This window comes from Chelonia mydas, chromosome 1 (assembly GCF_015237465.2).
Source record: "Chelonia mydas isolate rCheMyd1 chromosome 1, rCheMyd1.pri.v2, whole genome shotgun sequence".
In the NCBI taxonomy this organism is placed as follows: domain Eukaryota; kingdom Metazoa; phylum Chordata; order Testudines; family Cheloniidae; genus Chelonia; species Chelonia mydas.
The window spans coordinates 292,970,579-292,990,182 of NC_057849.1; the positions used below are offsets into that span (position 1 = coordinate 292,970,579).

The 19,604-nt window shown below is 40.9% G+C and overlaps 1 protein-coding gene across 4 annotated transcripts in view; it reads left to right on the top strand.

Moving 5' to 3' along the window:
* Positions 1 to 19,604, top strand: part of ADAMTS20 (ADAM metallopeptidase with thrombospondin type 1 motif 20) — a 174,393-nt gene that overhangs the window by 52,688 nt on the left and 102,101 nt on the right. For all 4 annotated transcript variants that reach the window (XM_007061782.3, XM_043548992.1, XM_043548987.1 and 1 more), the window contains exons 7-11: positions 3,236 to 3,276; positions 3,617 to 3,722; positions 5,624 to 5,770; positions 6,855 to 6,996; positions 9,292 to 9,396. In XM_007061782.3, the coding sequence (XP_007061844.3) occupies positions 3,236 to 3,276; positions 3,617 to 3,722; positions 5,624 to 5,770; positions 6,855 to 6,996; positions 9,292 to 9,396 (541 nt within the window). The remainder of the gene's footprint in view (positions 1 to 3,235; positions 3,277 to 3,616; positions 3,723 to 5,623; positions 5,771 to 6,854; positions 6,997 to 9,291; positions 9,397 to 19,604) is intronic.

The following is a 19,604-nucleotide window of genomic DNA, read 5'->3' on the forward strand; positions in this document are numbered from 1 at the left end:
CACTCTAGTTTGAGTGAGCTAGCACACTAAAAATAGAAGTGTATCCATGATGGTGCAGGTGGTAGGGTTGGCTAGCTGCCCAAGTACAGTCTTGCCAGGGACTCTCAATACTTACTCTGATGGCTAGCCCATTCCGCTGCCTGCAGCTCTGCGGCTATGCTTCTGTTTTTAGCATGGTAGCTCCATCAGAGTTAGCGTGCATATATCTACCTGAGCTGGATACTATCTTCAGCTCAAGTGCAGTGGTATCCTGAGACCACAGAGAAACAATGCATGAAAAATTACAGTGACAATGTTGTGTTGGTAACAGACCAGCTGATTGAGTTCCCATTAAAGTCAGTGGGAGTAGGATCACCCCTGAAATTGTGATCTGGTGAAATGAAGGTTCTATCCATTGTACCAGTACAGTTCAGTCAGTGCTAGGGTGCTGTACCAAAGCAATAATGTTAATGGAATCCATTGCACTGACTTAATGATGGTCTACTTTTGAACAGCAGTTTACAAAATTAATACTTTATAGGGGGGAAAGCATTAGATTTAATATATATTCCTCCTGTCTCCACTTCTCTTGGTCTTTCTGGTGTTCAAGCATAAAAGATATACCCTCCCTAATTGTTCTTTCTCTTTCAGTTTCTCTGATATTTAAACCTTGTTTTATATCCACTGAAAAAAAAAAATAAGCTGCATTTAGATCTTGTCCTGAATTTTATTTTTTTAATTTCAGCAGTGTTGTTGGTTCCTCTGCTTAGGGCAGTTTCAAATTTCCAGAACAATACTGCACAATTTTCAGCAGCATTTCTATGCTTGCTGTGCATTGTGAACCCGCCAGAGAAATAGCATAAGCTGAGATCCACAAAAGGGAGTTAGGCATTGTGATGCTGAGTGTCATGACACCTAACTTTTAGCCCCCTAGAAAACCACAGGAACAACACTGTGATCCATAGAACTGGAGTTAGGCCCCTAGCCTCCTATACAATGAATGGGAATCTAAGGATAGGCACCTTAGAATGTGATCCACAAAGCCAGCATGCTAGGTGGAGAACTGCCTAACCCAGTAAATGGGAGACCCAAGAAGAAGGAGGTGTATTCAAGACCCACCCTGCCCATCTTATGGAGTTCAGTGTCTCAATTTGGGCTGCAGAGAGATGCCTAGCTCTGCTCGCGATCCACAAAATGGGGGAAGATAGGCATTAGGGTTGCCAACGTTCTAATCCCACAAAACTGAACACCCTAGCCCTGCCCCTTCCCAGAGGCTCCGCCCCCTGTCCTGCCCTTTCCCTGAGGTCCTGCCCCCCGTTCACTACATTCCCTCTCCCTTGATGGCTCTCTCTCCCCTACCCTCACTCACTTTCACTGCCCTGGGGCAGGCGGTTAGGGTGCGGGAGGGGGTGAGGGCTCTAACTGGGAATGTGGGCTCCAGGGTGGGGCCAGAAATGAGGGGTTCAGGGTATGGGAGGGGGTGTGGGCTCTGGCTGGGGGTCTGGGGTGGGGCTGGGGATGAGGGGATCAGGGTGCGGGAGGGGGCTGCGGGTTGAGACAGGGGGTTGCGGTGCAGTGGGGGGTAAGGGCTCCATGTGGGGGTGCAGGCTCTGGGGTGGGGCCATGGATGAGGGGTTTGGGGTGTGGGGGGGGCTCCGGGCTGGGGGTGGGGCAGAGAGTTTCAGGGTGTGGGAGGGGGCTCTGGGCTGCAGCAGGGGGTTGGTGTGCGGGAGGGGGTCAGGGCTCTGGTCTGGGGGTGCAGGCCCTGGGGTGGGGCAGAGGATGAGGGGCTTGGGGTGCAGGAGGGGGCTCCAGGTTTGTGGGGGGGTTTCAGAGCTGGGGCTCGGGGTTGGGCGCGGACTTACCTCCGGTGGCTCCCGGTCAGTGGCGCAGCAGGTGGCGCTAAGGCAGGCTTCCTGCATGTCCTGGCACCACAGACTGCACTGTGCCCCGGAAGCAGCCAGGAGGTCCGGCTCCTAGGTGGAGGTACTACAGGCGGCTCTGCACGCTGCTCTCACCTGCAGGCACTGCCCCCGCAGCTCCCATTGGCCACGGTTCCTGGCAAAAACCAGACAGCTGGTCACCCTAATAGGCGCTCTTCTGCCTAAGTTGTATGTGGAGCCCAGTCCAGTAGGTGTACTCAGAGGCTGCCTAATTCCACACAAAACAACTGGAGGAAACTCTCATAACTTTTATCCCAGTGGATGGCGCACTCACCCGGAATGTGTGAGACCACTAGCTCAATTCCTCCCTCTGCCTGATGAGGGGAAGAGATTTGAACAGGAGTCTCTTATTTTTCAGGTGAGTGGCCTAATCAGTAGTCCATAGAATATTCTGGTGTGGGTTTCCCTCAATCTGTCCTATTGAAGTTGTTCCAGTTTAATTAAATAATTGAATAATTAAATGTTATCTGGGGGCAAAGACAGAGTGGGGATGACTTTATAGCCCATAGATTAGGACACTCACTTGAGAGGTAGATGGTTCTGTTCAAATCCCTCCCTGTCAGATGGGTGGGGAGGACTTGAACTGGTGGTTTCCCAAATCCTAGTGAATTCTTTTACCACTGGGCTAAAGATTATAAGGCAGATCCACCTTCTGTCCTCCCCCTCTCCCGCAAGTTGTTTTGTGAGCAGTTAGGTGGCCTCTAAGCATGCCTACTGGACTGGGTCCACATGCAAACTTAGGCAGGTGACCACCTGTCTTTCCCCAGCTCGTGGATCACTTTGGCTCTTAGGCAGGAGGTGGGTGCCCAGAGGCCTAGAGTGAGGCTGCAGTGCGCAAGCTCAGAGGCAGATATGTAGGCACCTAGGGAACTTTTACTACAAAAACTTAGGCACTGAGTGAGTTTAGATGCCTATGGGGTAAGGCAGCAGCCAAACAATGGGAATTCTGTGGGTTGCTGCAGCACCTAAAAACAGGATTCAGTTACCTAAGTATCTTTGGGGATCTGGGATGTAGCATTTAGGCTTCTTGTGCAGTGCAAGTTTGAGAGACAGTGATAGTGTGGGCTAAGTCTGTTGAGTTTAAATTAACTTGTTCACAAGAATTTAAAACTGTTCTGTACATTTAAATATTAAAAATTATGCATCAAATCCATATCTGGTTTAAATCAGTGTAGCTCAATTGAAGTCAATACAGTTACATCTGTTTATACCAGCTCGAGATCTGGTCCTCTGTGTTTTTTGTTGTTTGGAATACAATTTTGGATTCTCTTTTGGATATTATAATAGTTTCAAATAACATCTTTTTCTTCAAGGGAAGATATCTGCAGAGCTAGAGAGAAGTGTGATACTCTAGGTAAGCTACTTTGTTAAATCAGTATAATATTTTTAAGAGAACTTGTAAGAGAATTGTATTACAGATATGAGGAAATCATACTGTAAATGTAAAGTTTACAATGTGCATCTTAGAAAGTCAACCTTTATGGTATTGCATCCTTGGTAATGTAACCTTGCCTTGGTATATATTCTGGGAATGATTTTCTGGATCAAGGTAGGTGCTTAATTTGTGTGCCTCTGGCTGTATCCGTTAGGCATCACTTTGAACATGTACTCCCTTAATATTCATTTATATAGTCAGTACTTCTACATGAATATTTTACTGTTAGGCTTTTATATAAAAATTCATTTTTTTTCAGGTTTAGCGGAATTAGGTACAATGTGTGACCCACTGCGCAGCTGTTCTATAAGTGAAGAAAATGGATTAAGTGCTGCATTTACTGTAGCACATGAACTTGGGCATGTGTAAGTATATATTTTCCAATGGAATAAATGTTTTGATTTCTTTTTTTTATTTTTATATATATGTCCCATTTCCCCTGGCGTTCCTTCTTGCTCTGTGAGGAAGTAATCGATAAAGACCTTTACAGGACACAACATTCTCCCTGCCCCCTTGCATCTTGCCACCTCTGCTGGCCAACAGGTAGGGGTAATAGATTCATAGTTTAAGGCCAGAGGGGACCATGATATCATATTGTGTGACTTCCAGGATGTTACTGGCCATTAAATTTCACCCAGTTACCCCTGTATTGAGACCAATACCTTGCGTTTGACTGAAGCACGTCTTCCAGAATAAAACTGTGGCTCTGTCACTCCCCATCCACCTGCTCACAGTGGGCGTGGGGAGCATTGGCTGCAAAAGCCCCTGTTTGTCCCTTGTGCCCAGAGCTGTGATCGGAACAGATCAAACACTGCATTCAGGGAGCTTGGGATGGGTACCTCCTGCACCCACCCACCTCCCAGGGTAGCTTTATTACCCCAACCACAATCTAGCTTTAATAAATAACCTCAGTTTAAATAAATACCAAGTTTTTAATATAACTTAGAAATATTCTTAAGTGTGTTCGCCATTTTAGAGCACCATAGGAATACACAACCAAATAAAAATATCTTATTAAAAATATGAGAGGAAGACAAGGACAACACATGGTAAGTGGCATGCCTATCATTGAAGTAAAAGGTGTGTCATGCTCTGGGTCTGTGAGGCATGCCACAGTTTAGGTGATGATGGCATTTCACAGCCTAGAAGCCAGCTTGTGAATTGGATATGCCTTTCATGTTCACTTAGATGCATGCCACATGTAACAATGCTTCAACGCAAAGAGCAAAATATTGCACTTTGCTGGTTGCATAAATATAATAATGCTGGGCTTTATGTAATTTGTGTATTTAGTAGTCACAATTAAGGTGTGTGTACAGGAGCATATATTATGTGTATCCTATTTATTAATGTATAGTACAGTATGTTGGATAAACCGTTTGTCTAAAACTACATGTTCCAAAGAGGTTGACATTTTCAAAGCCAAGTAGGGTGTTTAGCCACATAGCTTATAGTGAAATTAATCCCCATTTAGCAGGGGTGCTGGAACAATTTGCATGGTGGGGGTGCTGAGAGCCATTGAACCAAACTGTAAACCTTGTATGTGATGGAAACCACTTCAAGCCAGGGGGTGCGGCAGCATCCCTAGTTCAAGCACTTATGCCAGTTAGCCTTGAAAATCTCAGAGTGGTTCTTTCTCTGAGAATGTAATACTAATCTCTATAACTAATTTTATCTACATGTATATTATACATAGTAAAAAAAAAACAAACTGAGAAAGACTACATTGGACTGAATATTCAGAATAATTCTCATTGCAGATAAAAATGAATTGATAGACTCATACTTGATCGTAAGTATAAATGAAAAACTGAAAGTATAGGTGGAAGATGAATGCATAGTGAAACCCCATTCATAAGAAGATTTGTACACACTTTTATGTTAAAAGAAATAGAGCAATACAAGGTGTAAGTTTTTGTGTGTTTTTAGTAAGACAGCTGGAGCCTCATTTGAATATTTAAAGGTAGAATTTGGTCATAGCGTGAAAATATACAACTACATTTTTTTAGATATTCATTTTTTCCGAACAATTGTAAGAATTAATATATTTTAGGATCCTTTTGGATAAAAGATGCTACAGAATCTGTCTAAGGCATTTCTAGGGCATCTATCACCATATTAGCAGAGAGCCACAATTACAGATGAGTCCTGTTATACACGAAAGGCATTTTGAAACTTAAGACTTGAACTTTTGGTGATGTAATAAAGTAAACTTAAAATGAATTTTTGCTGAATTTGTTTTGGAGTGTGTTTGTTTATCTTTTAGATTTAATATACCCCATGACGATAGTTTTAAGTGTAAAGAAGCTGGAATAAAATATCAGTACCATGTAATGGCCCCAACTTTAAATTATCACACAAGTCCATGGACCTGGTCAAAATGCAGTCAAAAATATATCACTGAATTTCTTGAGTAAGTATCAATATAATGTAGTCTGTTTTTTCAATTGTCGTCTCTTGAAACTGTTTACAAAACATTGCTTAAATATAACTGTATGCTATTTTAAAAGCACTCTGTGTTCCTTTGTATTTGTCATATGCTATATTGCCATGGATTTGCTTTTCAATTACTGAACAGTTTAATATTTTAATATTCATTCTTAGAAAAGTAGTCCTCAATCCTCCAAAGACTGATGCAGGTGCTTACCTTTACTTACTGTAAGTAGTCTCATGACTTCAACTGAACTACTCACAATGTGTTAAGTTAAGGACATGCTTCAGTCTTTTTAGGATCAGAGCCTTGGCAACACAATCAAGTACATCAATATATTTAACATGGTGTATCTAGATCAAAATGCACACCCTCTTCTTTTTATGAAAAGCTTCTTTTTAAAATGAGGAATGCTGGTTATAATTAGATTTTTCCTGAGTCAAGACCTTTTGATCTTTTCCTTTGCTATGACAATTTTTTCAATTCTCATTTTCTCAAAAATGCACAAAAGAGAGCGTTGTTGATGAATTAATTGTAAGATAATCTTAAGAAGAATCAAATAGGGGAATTTTTCATCCATGCCTGCAATTTTCATTTTAATATGCAAACTTGTAGATCAGCATCTAAAATATCAATTACTGTAAACAGTTTGCATGAGACAGTTGAAAATAAATAGAAACCTCTATAATTTTCTTTTATATTACAAAAAATGCATATTGCTTTGCTGCATAATTATAGTGGTGATTGTCCTAAATTGTCGTAACAGCTGTCTATCTCTTGTGGTTTATTTTGGAAGTTTTATGTTTGTTGTTGCTCTGATGTGGTATTTTAGAAAGGCAGTTGTGAAGCTAAGTATATGTGCAAAGCTAAATATACGTGCAAACCCACAGCTTACTTTGTGGGGGGCAGATCTTACAGTATTTACATATGCATAACTCCCAACAATCAGTTAATTAGTGTTTTACATTTTGTAATATAATCACAAAGTGGGATTATCTCCAAAGTTGTATATTTTGTAAAAGTTCAATAAAAACAATTTATTTACATTTTGTTAATTTTATAACAGTACTGGTTATGGGGAATGCCTTCTCGACAAACCAAGTGGAAGAATATATGATCTTTCATCACAGCTGCCTGGATCAATGTATGATGTCAACAAGCAGTGTGAACTTATGTTTGGTCCTGGGTCACAAGTATGCCCCTATCTGGTAAGCCTCACAACACAGGAAACCATCTTTAACATTTATTTAACAATTTTTGAAAAATACTATTTGCAGTTTCTTCAAAATTGAAATGAAATCCCACAGACTCTTTATCCTTAAACAAATGTATTTTTTTTCCCCTTGAGCATGTGGAAGAGTTTAAAAAATTAGCATGGTAGAGGACAAGAAACTTCAGTGGAAAGCTTGGTAGTTCAAAGTGCTAGGAGAGTTTTATGTGGCGTTGAAGAGTAAGTGGAATAAGGTGATTTAGATCTGTGCATTTATGCATGAAGTGGTTGTTGCTGGAAACCTGAATTTATACAGATGTATTCTGACTTCAGTATTTTTCTCTTATTGTCTTACAAATGTATTCAATAATTATTCATTTTTACGTTATCCATACAATAACCTAGTCACTACACAGTTTTTGTTCTTAATTGTGGGTTTGGTTTTAAAAAGTAGGCTTAATTTTTACATTAAATAAGTAATTCATATACATGCTGAAATGAATGAGAAGGGGTTCTTTTCTTTATTTTATAACTCATGCCTGTTAGAATTGCAGTGCTTAGAATAGCTTTCATGATAAGCTTAACCTACAGGTCAAGGTCAGCAGTTTCTTAATAGCAGAACAGTGAACTGGAAACAAAGCTATACACAACTTGATAAATAAAAAATGGAATTTTGGTTGTTGGATGTCTGTACAAACTTTAAAATGTCATGATGGATTCATTCAGTGCTAATAATTAAAGAGCAAGCACTGCCAATATGCCATAAAGGCTTTGCTTCCACCTGCAGAAGAATATTTTATTAGCATTACCTGTTGGAACTAATTAGATATGACAATTAACATAGGATCTGATTTAGGCAAACTTCAGTGGGAATATTTTTGGAGTAAATTGCTATTCATTGTAAGGCAGGGAATCAGAATCTGGCCCATAGTGAGTGTGGAATAATTTAAGAGGTCAGGATTTGTATACTCAAAGGTAGCGATGTTCAACACTGATTGCCCCGTGATTTTGATATATTTTTCTAAGTTGTCAGTCCAGCTGGAGAATATAACTTTTATACTATGCAGTAGTAATTAGGAAGACAGACTCTTTCTATTATTATTATTTTTTAGATGAACTATTGGTTAATTCTTGGAACAGTCAGTTTTACTGACAGAATTAGGGTATTCAGTTTCCTTTCTATTGCCCTGATCCAAATCCTACTGAAATCAATGGAAGTCTTTCCATGGACATTGTGGGATTTTGGATTTTGGACAGCAGGTGTGAAAAATCGGGATGGAGGTGGGGGGGTAATAGGAGCCTATATAAGAAATATCGGGACTGTCCCTATAAAATCGGGACATCTGGTCACCCTAATTTTGGACCAGGTTCTATGTTCCACGTACCCAAGCAGATCTGAGGTGGAAAGTCTAGAAACTTGAAACCCTCTTTTGCAGTATAGTACTGTATAGAATATTAATTTTAAAAAATCTTATAACTTCTATTTAACTATATTTAATCTATAAAATTAAACACCCTATAACCATTTAATTTTTAGGCTTTCTCATTCACAAATGTATAGTGTGACTCATATACTCTCTTACTGTGAAAACCACTCAATATTTTTTAACACTCAATGCCAAATGTGCAATAACTTCATTGTAATCAATGATAATTTACACCAGAGGTTGAATTAGATTGAGGAGCCACAAATGTGGTTAAAGCCATCTTTTCCTGTTCATCCCCTTGGGGACATCTAACCCTAGTTTGGTGGCAGCTGAGAATTGAGTCTGCAGTTTTGACAGAACTGTTACAGTACTGTATATTGCATCTGTGAAATCACATTGAATAAAGTTTTCAAAAGTGCCTTCGTGATTTTCAGTGGGATTTAGGCTCACTAAGGCACTTTTGAAATTTGAACCATTGTCAATACATTGGTACCACTATGTGGAAATAGCAGTTAATGGCTTTACAGGGTGATTATATTCAGACCTTATGATATGTAGTAAATAACCTGAACCTCTAATTTTTTTATAAAATACCAAGTTATGATGTGAAGTTGACTGATTTTGCTAATCCAGTGAGTCCAATCAAAATATTCCATATTACTTGTTTTTCCTTATGCAGAATCTCTTCTCTTATTTTATAAGGAGTATCATTTGTGAAAAATATTTTAATGATAGCTTTTAGAATTCTCCTATTTGCAAATATTACAAGGTGCATGTGGTAAGAGAAATGTAATTAATATGTAGGCTATTGAACAAAATGATGTTACAGGTGTAGCAAAGGAACTGAAATTTTGTTTTCTTTTCAGAAACAATGCAAACGCTTATGGTGCACAAGTGCTGAAGGAATTCACAAGGGCTGTCGTACTCAGCATATGCCATTGGCTGATGGGACGGAATGTGGTCTTGGAATGGTAAGATTTAACCTTTGCTATTTCTCAGTACTTACACATAGTAAAATCATGGAAGTAGTTGACAATGTCCACACTATAAAGCATAGGTGTGGGAAGTAAAGGTGCAGGGGGTGCTGCAGCACCCCCAGGTTTTATGTGGTGTCCCAGCTGCCAGTTGTGTATGTGGGGTCCCAGCTGCCAGCCCCGCTCCCGGCTGCACACATGGGATCCCAGCTGCTGGCCCCATGCCTGGGGTTCTGCTCCCAGCCCCGCACGAGGGGTCCTGGCTGCTGGTCCCACACCCAGGGTTCCGCTCCCAGCTGCTCACACGTGATCCCAGCTGCTGGTCCCGCGCCCAGCCCCGCATGCAGAGTCCTGGCTGCCGGCTCCACACCTGGCCATACATGCAGGGTCCCGGCTGCTGGTCCTACTTGCTGGGCTCTGCTACTTGCCCCGTGCCTGCCCCCCGCTGTGGCCCCAGCCTCGGCTCCCTTACCCCTGTCCATATCCCCCCCTCCTGGAGACACAGCCCTGCTCCCAACCTCAGCTCTGGGAGGCAGAAGGGGGGCATAAGGTAAAAAGTTTGGGGATAGTTTTGCTGGCTTTCAGCGACACTGCTACAAAGTTAAGTTGACTTAAGTTACACTGATGTACAGCCACTGGTGTAAAGAATCTGCTGTTTCATGTTCACGCTATGCTTCTTGTGTTGGTGGAACGCATCCACAGTAGCAGCTCTTGCATCAGCACAGAGAGCAGTGCACTGTTGGTAGCTATTCCACTGTGCAACTGGCCTACTGGGTGTTTTGGGAAGGGTTTACAATGAAGGCAGGTTCAGCGTCACATGATGCAGGGTTCTCAATCCCATCATTCCAGCTGCTTTTCAACTGCACTGGTAACTTGTGAACCAGCCATCTCTGTCAGAAAGCACGGATCCTGCATTGCTCTTCAGTATTGTGCTGTGCATTATGAACACAAGGCTATAAGAGGAACTTAACAGAGGGGCTCTTCAGGGGAGGGAAGCCCTGAAGGAGCGTTTTAACAAATGAGCCACAGTAATGTGTGTTGCTATAGTGTGCTGACCCTGGCATTGTTTGTTTGCACTATGCTGTGAACCTTGAAATGATTGCTCTGTGTGCCCGACTATAACAATGCACATGCACCTATTGTTGGTGAATATTAGGAGCAGCCACCCAATGATGGAGAATTTGAAGATAAATTCAGTTTCCATAAGTAGATTTTTATTCCACAACCATGGAAACATACCTATGTAATGCTGAGGTAACCTTCATACATGCACGGGAAAGTATCTTTAAAGGGGAAGGAATAGGGAATTCACGAGCATGTACACCAACGAGGTTCTCACAGCTGGGTGTATGTGCGGCTGTCGTGTTTAATCTCCTGTGGAATGGAGTGCCTTGGGTACGGCTGCGGCCCCAGAAGATACATGGAATAGGGGTGGGGAGAGTGTAAGGAGGTCCTGGAATGCTTTTTCTTTTCTAATTAAGCTTTGTATGATTGGAGAAGGTTTCAGCCACAATTAAAACAAACCTCAAACATATGATTAACTTATAGATTCATAGGTCAGATCATGATCATCTAGTCTGACCTCCTGCACAACGCAGGCCACAGAATCTCACCCACCCACTCCTGCGAAAAACCTCTTACCTATGTCTGAGCTATTGAAGTCCTCAAATCGTGGTTTAAAGACTTGAAGGAGCAGAGAATCCTCCAGCAAGTGACCCGTGCCTCATGCTACAGAGGAAGGCGAAAAACCTCCAGGGCCTCTTCCAATCTGCCCTGAAGGAAAATTCCTTCCCGACCCCAAATATGGCGATCAGCTAAACCCTGAGCATATGGGCAAGATTCACCGGCCAGATACCCAGGAAAGAATTTTCTGTAGTAACTCAGATCCCACCCCATCTAACATCCCATCACAGGCCATTGGGCCTATTTACCATGAATAGTTAAAGATCAATTAATTGCCAAAATCATGTTATCCCATCATACCATCTCCTCCATAAACTTATCGAGTTTAATCTTAAAGCCAGATAGGTCTTTTGCCCCCACTGCTTCCCTTGGAAGGCTATTCCAAAAATTCACTCCTCTGATTGTTAGAAACCTTCATCTAATTTCAAGTCTAAACTTCCCAATGACCAGTTTATATCCATTTGTTCTTGTGTCCACAATGGTACTGAGCTTAAATAATTCCTCTCCCTCTCCGGTATTTATCCCTCTGTTATATTTATAGAGAGCAATCATATCTCCCCTCAACCTTCTTTTACTTAGGCTAAACAAGCCAAGCTCCTTGAGTCTCCTTTCATAAGACAGGTTTTCCATTCCTCGAATCATCCTAGTAGCCCTTCTCTGTACCTGTTCCAGTCTGAATTCATCCTTCTTAAACATGGGAGACCAGAACTGCACACAGTATTCCAGGTGAGGTCTCAGCAGTGCCTTGTATAACGGTACTAAAACCTCCTTATCTCTACTGGAAATCCCTCGCCTTGTTTCAAATAGAGATTATTTACATTTTTATCTAATGATTTGTTGTAGTGTGTTGTAACTCACATGCAGCACAGTATGAGGTGTACAGAGAACTCCCTTGTGATTCTCTCCCTCTGCCTCCCTACAGTGATTTCTCTTTATATCAGGAGTTGTGCACCTGTGAAAAGAGGAAAGGATTTGATCCTCTTTGCTTATGATTTTTCTGCAGCTACTAGCTCTTATGAATTCTGTTGTAAATACATTTCAGTACTACTACTTCAATACAGAATTGCGGCAATAAATTCAAAAGAGCGTATCGGAGCAAAAATAACTACAGGTGCAGTGGAAAGACAGAGATTCTTGTAATTGGACGCACTGGTCCAGTTTTTTTCTGAAAACTGTTTGCTTTTGAGATACCTCCTTCCTTCCTTTAACAGAGATGAGAGTGAAAAGTATAGCGCTGTGCATCTGTGATCACGGTGGAGGTAGAGACCCAAATCATATTGCCCAGATAACAGAAGTATCCAATTCTGAATATGTGCAATGTAATGGAAATACAGTATTGGTCCATATGACACTGACTCGCTTTTAATAATACTATACAGAGCCATGTAATGCTGCAATTTATTTTAACTTAATGTGTTTACTAAAGTAAAGATGTCTTGAAAACTGGAATTTATTTTAATACAAAAACCTTCCTCAGGAAAAGTAAATCTCTTTTCTTTAATGAATAATCTACAATAGGTGTACAAAAATTTTACCAATTTCCCATCCTCCATCAATAATTTAACCCTGCACAGTTTACATCTATATGAAAAAGTGAATGGCAGTGGTATCTGTTTTTACTTATCCAGGGAAAGATTAAATTCTATTTCTTTTCATTCTTCTTTAAAACCATGGCCTTTTTCCCCACAACCTGAGGCTAAGCACCCTGATCCCCACCCTGAGTGTCCCTCGCCCAGTCCTCCACCCATATACCACCATCCTGACCCCACCCTCCACCTTCCCCCACAGCCCCCATCCTGACTGCTTCTCCCTCCCATATACCCACACCCTCCCTTGCCCCAGCTCCCATATTCTCCCACGGCCTCCAGCCTGACTGCTCCCCTGACCAGCCCCCCACCCATATACCACCACCCTGACCCCAGTCCCCTCCTGGTAGAAGTGATATATCCTCCCTTCCTTTCTGCTATGCCTGCCTCAGCTCTCTGATTTTTTATACAGCACTGCTGCATGTCCCTATCATAGCCCTTCTCCTCCAGGCCCCAAGCAAGTTCCTACAGCTGGAGCAGAGCTGTGCCTGCACAGCCTCCTCTCCCCACAGAGCCAGGAGATCCACCACCGCCTGTGTACTCCAGGCAGAAGCGCATTTGCTGCGTGGAGCTGGCATGCTCAGCTAGGCAAATGCTATGTGAGCTCTCCATGCCGAGCAAACAGGAAGAGCAATTTCAAAACTTCTGGGGCTTTAAAAGGGGAGGGGTGCATGCCTGTGTACCTGGCTGTAAAGCAGCAGAGTTCAAACTGGTGACGAGAGCCGTCATGCTGCACATTGTGGGACAACTCCTAGACAACTCCTGTCTAGGGCGATATAAGCAACACAGTGTTAACACTGAAACTGTATTGCTCCAATGGTGTCACCCTAAGTGCTACACCTCTTGTCGAGGTGGTTTTTTTATGTCATTATAGCAGGAGAGTAAAACCAGCGGGAGGAGCACTGCAGTGTGTACACCTCGATACTTAAGTCAACGTAAGGTCTCTTATGTTGATTTAACTTTGTAGTGTAGACAAGCCCGCACATGCAAAATTGTATTGGTTTAAAATTCTACCTTTAGTTAACCTGGTGCAAGCTTTTGTGTGGACCAGGCCTAAACGAGATTGCATCTTGACCTGACTTCAGAGCCATGCCAAATTAGCTTTACATAAATTGAAATGTAGTCGCCTGCATTTGTTTTTATTTCTTTAAATTTTGTGTACTAAAAAAATTGTTAAATAATATCTATCAGAAAGAAACATTGTTATGCAGACTTTAAAAGTATGAAAAATACAGGTAAGGTTTGATTTCATTTTACAACTGGTCAGGAATTTTCTGTTGAAATGTTTTTCAATGAAAAAGATGCTTTCCTCAAAATCAAAATTTGTTTTGGGAAAATTTAAGTTTTCCTAATTTTTTTTTTCAATTTTCTATTGGGAAAATCTAAACAAAGTATTTTACTATTGTCTTGAATCAAAACACTTCAGTTGGTTGAACCAAATCAATATAGTCTGAGATAGTCTGATAAGAGAGCCTGCCCATGGATGAGAATGAAGGTATGAGGTGCCCAAACCACAGCTTCAGTGAAGCATAGTGGCAACTCAGGTGTGTGCATTTTAATGTTGAACTGAGCCTAAACAAAACATTTTGATTCAGGAATGTCTAAATGTTTTGTTGAGATCAAATATGTAAAAACAAAAAGTTTCAACCCAAAATATATGGAACTTTTCATTCTACAATAATTCAGATATTTCTATATTTTGTTCCACTTTGGGATGAAAACAAATTTTGAAATATTGGAATTTCCATTGGGACATATATTCCATTTTTGAACAGGTCTACTTAATTTTTAATTAGTTTGGATGTTCCTAAGTGGTGGTGTGCTCTGGGGGAAGATGCTTGATATAGCATATGCCACGTGGCAAAATGTGATGATTTCGGGATGGAGTGACGGCCTACATTTTTTGGGTTTTTTTGTTTTTGTTGTTTTGGGCCCCAGCCCTACATATTGGTGTGCATATGTGGAGTGCTACACTTCCACAAATCACCAATGGATTCAGCACCATGGAATTTTCAAAAAAATAAACATTTTATATATATACATATAAAATTTAGAAAATTGTATTTGTTATTGATTAAACTTACTGCAACATTACAGTATTGTTATTTGGTTGGTGCCTTTGTTTGGTTCAGCTATCCTCAAACTTCTGAAAACTCAGAAATGAAGAGTTAAGGTACCATGTCACCTCCACAATGGAACCTTAACTCTGCCTCTTGGAGCTGGCAATAGCCACTGGGAATGGTTCAGTAATTGTGGTGCCATAATAAGTAGAAATGGGGAAGGACTAAGAGAATGTGCTGCTGTTTGTGTTGTGTTTTGTTCCACAGATTTGAATTCCAGCATTCACTCCAACTGCCTTTGTAGCATTAGGTTTAGCTGCACTGAATGCTGGAGGGATTAGTTGGAGCAGGTTGGCATAGTTGTTACTGTGATATAATGAGAGGTGGATGTATACTTCGAAGGATCAAATATGCCTCGTTTCAGTAGGCTGTGTCAGTAGCAATGCACAGTGGTCTTTTTATGGGAATTGTCAGCAGTGTGATGGTGTACGAGACAGTGGTCTCTAGGGCTTAGTGTCTCAGAACAAATTCTCAGAGCAAGGGTGAAGGGGAGGTAATATGTAGCAAGTCCGGGGTGGTTTGTGTGGAGTAGGGTCATTGCTTAACTGTAGGCCAGGTATAGGTAGCTGTTGTTTGTTATGCCTGACCTGAACCTTAGTTTTGCCTTAGCAAAGAGAAGATGTGCGACACCGTCATACAGTGCTTGTGTACTCTGCAGCATCTATAAGGGTAAAATGCTAGTATGTGTGTGTTAGCCGTGTGTTGCATCATGACTCAAAGAGGGCAGACTTAAGATTCCATTGTCGGCGTGGCGTTATCTTAGGTCTTCATTTCGTGGTCTTCTGAGATCTGAGTGTAGTTGAACTTGATATTCTAGAAGAGCATGCATCATCACCAATCCCTATGTCACAGACCCAGTTGAGTGCCTCCTGTTGGTCATTTGCCAGACTGCTGTGAGGAGATCCAACCTTTGAATCCTGGGTGCTTTAAGCCCCTGGAGGCGAGCCCTAAGGAAGTCCTTGCAACGCAGCTGTCTTGGGGCCTCTAGGCACACACTCATTGGGACAGACCCTGTGTCTAGCAGCCCAATCTTGAGAGCTGTGACCATGTGACCCACTGCCAAGCCCCTAGGACCAGTACTTACCACTCAGGGTCCCCCCATGCTCTCCCAGAACTCCAGCTGTCTGGGTGTTCTGGGTCCACAACTTAACTTTTCAAGGGCATGTGGTAACATACAACATACAGACAATTTGAACAGGATTCTAATATTGCTCTTTAGTGAATCAGATGAGAGATACACAGACCTATACAAAAATAATAAACCCTATGTGCAGTTCCCTGCTTCAGTTTCCCCACCAGTCCAGAGCATTCTTTGGGCTGGGGTCAGAGTCATCTGGGTTATTCAGGATCCTTCTGATGTAGTGCATAGCTTGTGTTCTGAAACATGGATCCTTCTCTCCCCACTAGCCTTCTCTGACTTTGGCTGGTCCAGCCACTTTCTCACTCCTACCCAAAAGCTTCCTATTTTGCTTTGTGAGTCTCTCTGCCAGACACACCCAGCCTCTGAGGTTTTGAAAAGGTTAGTATCAACACCTTGACTTCTTTGTCCTGTTTGGGAATTTCTACTCTCCAACCGCCAGATCCCTGAAGAGAGGTTGGGAAACTGGTTCTCCTGGGCTTGAGTTTAACCCATTGTTTAGTTAAAGTACAGTCATGAAGGTTAATGTCTCTCCATTGTTTCTATTCTGGTGTACGTATGTGCAGGATTATAAACTACCTAGCACACTTCTCATGGGGTGTGTGTGTGTGTGTGTGTGTGTATATATATATAATGTAAATCAACACACATGGATCTTTTTGAAAGAAAAGAGAAAATTTTTAAATGATTGAAGAAAGCCCAAAGGAACATCTGGAATGTGTCTGGTGCATCAATTTTCTACTGTGACTTCATCTTGTTGCTTTTGAAGGAATGCAGCAGAACAATAGCGGATACAACTTCATTGAAGAAACTATTAAAATCCCAGATGTGAACAGGTGTTTACCACTTTTATGGGGAGAAATAATCCTGATGTAGACATAGGATTTCTATGTGCAACTTTTCAGAAATCTCCCATGAAGTTATTGTAGCCCTTTTTAAATTTTGGCTTAGGCTATGCTGTCAGATATCTGTAAAAATTTCAGATTTGAATAAAGTACTTTTTTTAAAAAAATAAGAGCTAGAATTTTCAGTCCACTGTATTCATATTTGATTTCCGGTCATCCTATTGGCAAATTCTGCACATACAGGAGCTTTGTTTCTTCATATTCCCATTTGAGGTCTCTCACAGTATCATCACATTTTCATAATTTGGAGGTACTAGAAGACTGGGCTAAGCAGATGGAATTGGACCCAAAACACATCAGTTATAAAATGAATATTTGTACTCTATAATAGACACCACTGAAAGAAAGTGATATGCACAATACAGATATCTATGGAAATAAATATGCTGTCATATCCTGCCACACTGAGAAACAGAAAGCCAATAATGAATGAGTTCTGATGAAAATGGCAACTTTTTTAGAAGGGCCATGCATTGAACAGCGTCAAGGGGGGCATTTTCCACCATCCTTGCTAGTGGGGTTAGGAAGGCTTACTTCTTTACCACTCAAGGATATGAGTAGGTGGGATAGAACAGCTTATGGTACTCTAGTATCTTTTGTGGTTGTTTCATTTGTTACAATGATTATATCAATACCAAGGTGACCTGTGAGGATGATGCAGAGGGAAGGAATATTCAAGAGCCAGTTTTTCAATAACTATCATCATCATAATGTCCTTCTAGGCCATTGGCATAGTCCAACAGCTCAATAGTCATATCCCTTAGTGTACTGAAAATGTATTAGGTCCATCATTTTGTGAGATTGGACTAATGAAACAGGTCCTTTAGTCCTTTAAATTTAATGTTAATCTAGGTTTTGATCCTAATATGAAGGGGGTGATGGTCTGACTGTAAAATTGCCACACTCTCTCTGTATCCAGTCCTAAGCTAAGATAAAATCCAGCATGTGCTCTTCTGTTGGTAGGCCAAAATCTACCTTGAGTAGACCCATCCTCCCATGTTCTGGTGGATCCATAGGATTGATAGGATCCATAGGATCCAATGCTCAAAATATACCATCAGTGTGGACAGATAAGAGATCAGTCAGCATTCAATATGGAGAATCTGATTAGTGAATAAGTTCCAATATCCAGAGCAAAATGTTTATTAAACATGTGATGTATTCGGTATTGGCTGACTAACAAAAAGGGTAATTTTCAAGACCCATTTTGTGCTGTATATGTGGATAATAAACCCATAGCATAAACCTGTGTTGGATGTGATCTATTCAGTTCTATTGAGGAAGACTGGCTCATTGTTTCTGTCCATTCTGCCATAGTTATTTTAATTGCTAGATCTCCAGAGCCAATCTAGAACTTTCTCCCATGCTGACTTGGGAATTTTTATATAGAATTATCATTAGTTGCATTCTTTGTGGTCCAATGAGGCAATCACTGGGAGTCATAGTGTAGGATTGATGCTATGCCCATATGTAGAGATCAAATGTGGGCTGGGATTTTAAAGGAATTAGTCCCCCAGTTCCCATAGTTAGTCAGTAGGAGTAGGGCACCTATCTCCCTTAAGTGCTTTTACAAAAATCTCACCCATGCACAAAATCCTGAGGTCCTTACTCAGTTTTTAATAATTGCTTTTTCAGGAAAATTCCTAGTGTTTTCAGTAGGGCTACTCATGTGCAGGATCGGGAGGTTAGATTGTACACTCTTAGAAGTAGTAATACTGTCTCTCACTTGGCTGGAATGTACCATGCTCATTCATGGCTTGTATTAACAATAATATGTTAGTTACAGGTATAAGGTGCCAAATCTAATAACTGCAGTGACCCTAACAGAATATACAGTAATTGTGTTATCTCTATCTTAATGTAACCCCCAGCAGCTAACATGAGAGTTGCACTTTATGCCATAGCTGAATTTGGCCAGTTCCATTTGCAGTATTTTTTGCCAGTCACTCTCATCTGCAAGTCTTCAGGCTCATGCACAAATCAGATCTAGAGTGTCATCAAAATGATATTTGAGATTTCGCTGTGACTTTCTGAGTATCTTTCCCAGACCCGAGGAAGATCTCTGTGTAGCTCAAAAGCTTGTCTGTCTCACCAACAGAAGTTGCCCATCTTGTCTCTCTAATATCCTGGGACCAGCATGGCTACAAGAACACTGCATACATCATAATGAAATCAAATTGTTCTGAATGTTACTTAATATTTCCTTTAGCTTTGTTTGCTTTTGTAGAATACTTAAAACACTTTGAATTTCTTGGTGGCTTGGTAACATGGTAGAATTTTTAGGTTTGCTTTTCATTATGAATTTTCAAAGCAAATAGAAGGGAACTTATAAGATGAAGACTGCTGCAGATCTAAATCTAAAGTTTGTGTGTAAAATATCAATAAGCATTTGGGTCAGAATTTCAAAAGAACTTGGCTCCCATTTTGGTGCGTAAATGAAGTGGCCATCTTTTCAAAAGTTCTCAGTAGCTTTTGTGGTTCTCAGTGAGAGCTGTTGGTTGCAAAACACTCTTGAAATTTTGGCACTTCATTTACATTCCTAAAATGGAAGCTAAGCCGTTTGGAAAATCTGATGTTAACCATTGGTGCTGAGCCTTAATTTTGTGGCTTTTTTTTAATAAGATTTTTTTCTCTTTTGTTTCTGTGATACAGTAACCTTGCAGTAATAAACTTGGTTGATTTCCATTAATCTTGTTTCACAATATCTTTTTTTTATATATTTTTTCTACTATTTCCATTTTGGTTTTCAGATTTTAAGCACACATAGCTAACT